This window comes from Condylostylus longicornis, unplaced genomic scaffold (genome assembly GCF_029603195.1).
Source record: "Condylostylus longicornis isolate FDR11 unplaced genomic scaffold, ASM2960319v2 ptg000011l, whole genome shotgun sequence".
Lineage (NCBI taxonomy): Eukaryota > Metazoa > Arthropoda > Insecta > Diptera > Dolichopodidae > Condylostylus > Condylostylus longicornis.
The window spans coordinates 3,782,984-3,788,283 of NW_026577980.1; the positions used below are offsets into that span (position 1 = coordinate 3,782,984).

Here is a 5,300-nt window from a genome sequence, read left to right on the forward strand (position 1 = left end):
TTTATAGTATTAAAGAAAAAGGAAACGCTTAAATTCATATTACATAAAATATTTTTGTGTATACTTTTATTTTTAGTAATAATAAATTTATTTTAAGTAGCCATAGGTAAAGAATTTTAACTAAAAATTTTATGAAATATAATATTTATTTATTTTTTATAAATAGTTACAATATAATCTAAGGTATACAATATATACTTGCAAAATATCCATAGCTTTTATTAAAATATATAACTAAAATTATTTTGTTTTGAATGATTTGTGAAAATAAAAGAAATGTTTTTTTATACTTAAATATTTTGATTTAAAATTTAATTCTTCCAATTTGTATGACAACTTTTCAAAATTGTTAATGTGACATTAGAATCATACATCATACATATACACATATCAATTTGAAAATTAATCTGGTTTTACTGTAAAATATTTGGATTCAGCGAGCGAGCGACTATGTCGATGTCGTCAGCAAAACACAACAGCTGCACGGATTTAAAGAAGATAGTGTCTTCGGTGTTAACACCCGTGCGACGCACTATTTGTTCCAGCACAAGATTGAAAAAGTCGCATGACAGCGCGTCCCCCTGGCGAAAACCGGAACGCGTCCGAAATACTTCCGATGTATTTTTCCCGATTGCCACCGAACATCTAGTATTTTTTAGCGTCATCCGAGATAAGCGAATAATTTTGCTCGTGAACCCAAATTTTGCGATTTGACGAAGTGCGAAGATCTTGTCGGTGGTAGATTTTCCAGGTCTAAAACCACATTGATAGTTTCCTATCACGTTGTTACAGAGTGGTTTTAGTCGTTCGCACAATACGTTGGATAGAATCTTGTATCCGATATTTATTAGGGATATTCCACGATAGTTGTTGCAGGACGTGGTATCACCTTTCTTGTGGATTGGCCTTATGATGCTAACACCCCATTCGTCGGGCATGCTTTCCTCCATCCAAATGCGGTATATGATCTGGTGCATGCTCCTAACCAGTACATCACCCCTGGTTCAACAATAAGGCGGCTGGTTCTGATGGCCTGCCAGCAGAACCAGCCGCCTTATTGTTCTTGAGCTTTTTAATGGCGTTGTTAACTTCTTCGAGGCTAGGTGGAATTACCTCTTCGTTGTTAACAGGAGTGTTTGTTGTGGATGCATCGCTTTTGGTGTTTTCCGAATTCAGCAGCCGCTCGAAATGCTGCTTCCACGCCCGCAATATCCCTTCCTCATCGGTCACCGGATTTCCCGCACCATCGTCCAGAGCACATGTGTAGGGCTTGAATCCAGCTGAGAGCTGTTTTGTTTTTCTATAAAAGCTCCTTACTTCCGCTCTGTCTCTATGTTTCTCTATATCCAAGAGCTGAGATTTCGCGGGGTCCCGTTTTTTTCTCCTAAGGACCCCCTTTTCTTCTCGTCTTTTTGCCTTATTCCTCTTGTGCCGCCCTAGTTTTGCGTTGCAGCGCTCTTCTGTATGCCTAATTTTTTTCCGCCGTCAACCTCGAACATTCATCATCATACCAAGGGTTCCTTGAAAATGGTGGTTTATAGCCCAAGGTATCACTGGCCACCCCCTTCATGATGTCTGCGTACTGTTTCCATTGTTCATTAACGGACGTAAAAACAAGAGGCGCGGAATTAATTTTCTCGCAAAGACGGTCTCTAAAGGCTCCGGCTAGCTCGGTGGATTGCAAATTTCCAATGTTGAATTTCCGCGTTGTCGCAGTATGCAGTTTTCTGACATTGCATATTTGAGCTCTGAATCTAGCTGCAACTAAAAAGTGATCAGAGTCGATATTTCCCCCCCTATACGTACGCACATCCAAAACACTCGAGCAGTGACGAGTGTCGATGAGAATATGGTCAATCTGATTGGTTGTGCGACCATCCGGGGCCAGCCAGGTCCCCTTGTGGATATCTCGGTGCAGAAAATACGTGCTACTTATGACCATGTTGCAAGACGCCGCCAGATCGATCAAGCGGAACCCATTGTCGTTGGTGGTGTGCTGAAGACTATGGGTGCCAATAGTTTTTCCAAATATTTGCTCTCGACCAATCTTCGAATTGAAATCCCCCAACAAGATTTTTGCATCATATCGTGGGCAGGCTCCATAAGTTTTGTAGAGAATATCATGGAAATTCTCCTTGGCGAAATCCTCTGCCTCTTTGGTTTGGGAATGCGCGCATATTAGGCTGATGTTATAAAATTTGGCTCTGATGCGGATAACGGCCAAACGCTCATTGATTGGCTTAAACCCGATGACGTTACGTCTAAGCCTGTTACCAACTACGAATCCGCATCCCAATATGTGATGTTTTTTGTGGCAGCTGTAATAAATATCGCATTTCTTTTTCTTTAAAATTCCAGATCCTATCCAACGTATTTCCTGTATTGCAGTAATGTCTGCCTTATACTGCACGAGAAGGTTTTCCAAATTATTAGATGCACCTGGCGTGTATAGTGTTCTTATATTCCAGGTGTAAATCCGTAAATCATAGTCCTTGATACATTTGCCGTGTCTGTTACCATTAGATCCAACCAGTCTATCCGAGGCTTCACTTAAGTCTCCCATAACTGACGAGTTTTACAGGTAAGGTAGTTAACCTTACGCCAACCCCAAACCGGGGCCAAATTTCGCGCTTACAGTTTCGGCCAGTTCTGCCAGTGGGTGCTGGAAGAAAAGTTGCCAGGGGCCACCACGTGGAGGTAGAGTAAGCACTTGCCCAGGAACCTAAACAGTTACACAACTGGGTCAGCGACCGATCAGTTGCTACCATGTTGCTGCAAGACCAGACCCCCGGAAAATAAAAATAGGGAGACGAATAACGAAGTAGCAGTTATGAGTGCTAATCAGGTGAAGTCACTAGGTGACAAGGTTGACTCTGGTTTGATAATTCAATGTGTATAATTTTAACCGAACTTATATTAATCGAAATTCTATTAATGTCTGGATTCAAACGGACTTACCAATCACTTACGAATCATTTGCTTCGGGTTCAATAGAACCACGTGACTACTTTGAATCTTCGGCTCAGACTAATCAGATGATTAGTTATGAGTTCTTTAGTAAAGAAAATTCATCAACTATGGGATATATTATGTTTGCGAGTTCCAGCCAAAATTAGAATCAATTTGGCGATGTGCTTGGTGTTAAATCTAATTGAACCTCCAACTCACCTGTGGACAATGGCACATTAAATCCACTGGCTGCAGAATCTATGGCATACATTCTTATTATCCCTTAATTCTATTAAATTTAAATACTTTGTTTTTTATAAATAGATTTATATGTTAATTTTTATTAAATCAAAATCGAAATCGAAGTTACTAGAATATTTGAAATTTTTTTAGTCGACTATACATACCTCCATTTATATTTAAGTTACCGTATTATAACTATTATGCTACCCATAATATAACAGTTACTATGAGTAGCTGTATAAAAAGGCAACACTTTTGTTTTGTTCCCCAAAAATTTACATAAGGAATGTATGTACATATTTAAATGTGGAATATACCCAATTACTTATTGTGAATAGTAGATGCTTTTTGGTTTCTGTTTTAAAAGAAATTCTTTAATATTTTCTTATTTTCTAATTTTACTAGTATTTCTGGTTATCTATTTCAACCGCATTACGTACAGTAGGAGAAGTATTGTTTTAACATTAATTTAAGAAATGATCAAAAAAACGTTTTCAATGTTAGTCTACGTATACTTATACCCGCGGTTCAATATGAAATGTATTTTGTCGTATTTGGGGATAACTTTTAGCCCACATGAAGTTCTAGCGATAGAACTTTTACTTAAAGCTGATTTTTGATCGTATCAAGGATTTAATAATAACAAGGTCCCAGAAATTAAGGCTTTTTAGAAATACACTCACATATTAGTTATACGTGTAATTACACGTTGAAGCTTAAGCAAATTTCGATTAACTAATAAACACAGATTTAGAATTTGCTGATGTTGCTAATCGGTATTTGCTCATCCTATCAATTTTGCTTCTTCTTTTTCGTGCCTTTAAGTATATATGCATAATATGTAAATCCATATTTTTTTTTCTGTATCATTAAATTCGGAAGGAAAAAATGAAATTTTTATGAACTAAATTTGTAAAAAAAAAATCTACGTATGGGTTTCGTTCGGTATTTTGCTATTTTATTTAATTTTCATAAAACTATAAAAATGCTATGACATTTTTATAGTCATATAACAATAAAAGGCAAAATAAAAATAGAGAACCTAAAATCCTGTATACGTAAGAAACACAATCTAAGCTACTAATGTAAGTTGCATGAATCGTATACATTATGCTTTGAAAACTTAAAGGCAAATCTGAAATTCAAATATAAGTTAAGTGTTATTACATTTAAATTAAGTTTTTTTGATATAAAACAGTTTATGTATGTAGAAGTTTGCAAAATTGTGTGTACCTTAAGGTGTTATTACTCCATTTATAACATTAAAGCTGCAATTCCTGTATAGAGTTGTAAATTAGAGTTGTTAATCCAGTTACTTTTTTGTGTAATATATTTTATTTTGTAAAGATGTTTTAATTTATAATGTGATGAATATATTCAAATCACAATCAACATTTTAATTGACAGTTATAATAAGAGAATTTTTGTTGTTAAATCTCCCTTTTAGCGGGTACTTTGACAGATGTCATTGAAATACATGTCATTTGGTAATTATAACCGTAATTGATATTTTGATAAGAATATTTGGAAATACTTTGAACGTTTACTGTTATCAAAGCAAGCGTTATTCTTCAGAGTGTTACGAGAACTATCAATTAAAATCCTAAAAAATGGAAGTTATGTCATTAAAACAAAAATTATTGTCAAAGTAATTTCTTTTAAATTACAAATGTTTTTTGTTTAATGAGTACACATAAACGTTGCTATTGACTAAATCAGTAGAAATATCATTTACGTAACTAAAATTTAAAGATTATATAAACTTTTAGTTCATTGAATATTGCTATGCATCTATTTATTTTTATCATTATAATATAAGTATGTACCTAAAAGTATGGTATTTTACATGTGTTTTTTGTAATCTCTTTCTTTCGATTTTTAAGGAAATTACATTTTTATAGTGCTTTGATCAAAATCTCTTTTCCTTGTTTTGTCTTGCCTATATAAGCACATATAGATTCATAAGTATACATGCATAGTACTACGGTTTATGATGCAAAAACATCTGTATAGGTTCATTATTTCAGTTTTTTTTAATGTATTTATGTATGTGTATGTGAATATTGTGTATACGATGTTCATTTATGCTTAATCTGAGATGAACTTTT

General features: G+C 34.8%; 1 protein-coding gene across 1 annotated transcript; it reads right to left on the reverse strand.

The window, feature by feature from the left end:
• Positions 1 to 993: 993 nt before the first annotated feature.
• On the reverse strand, positions 994 to 2,563 carry LOC129619328 (craniofacial development protein 2-like). The gene is made up of 2 exons (XM_055534568.1): positions 1,512 to 2,563; positions 994 to 1,468 (listed from the first exon to the last, which is right to left on the reverse strand). Exons 1-2 carry the CDS (start codon positions 2,561 to 2,563, stop codon positions 994 to 996), a joined length of 1,527 nt encoding a protein of 508 aa, XP_055390543.1.
• Positions 2,564 to 5,300: the final 2,737 nt, after the last annotated feature.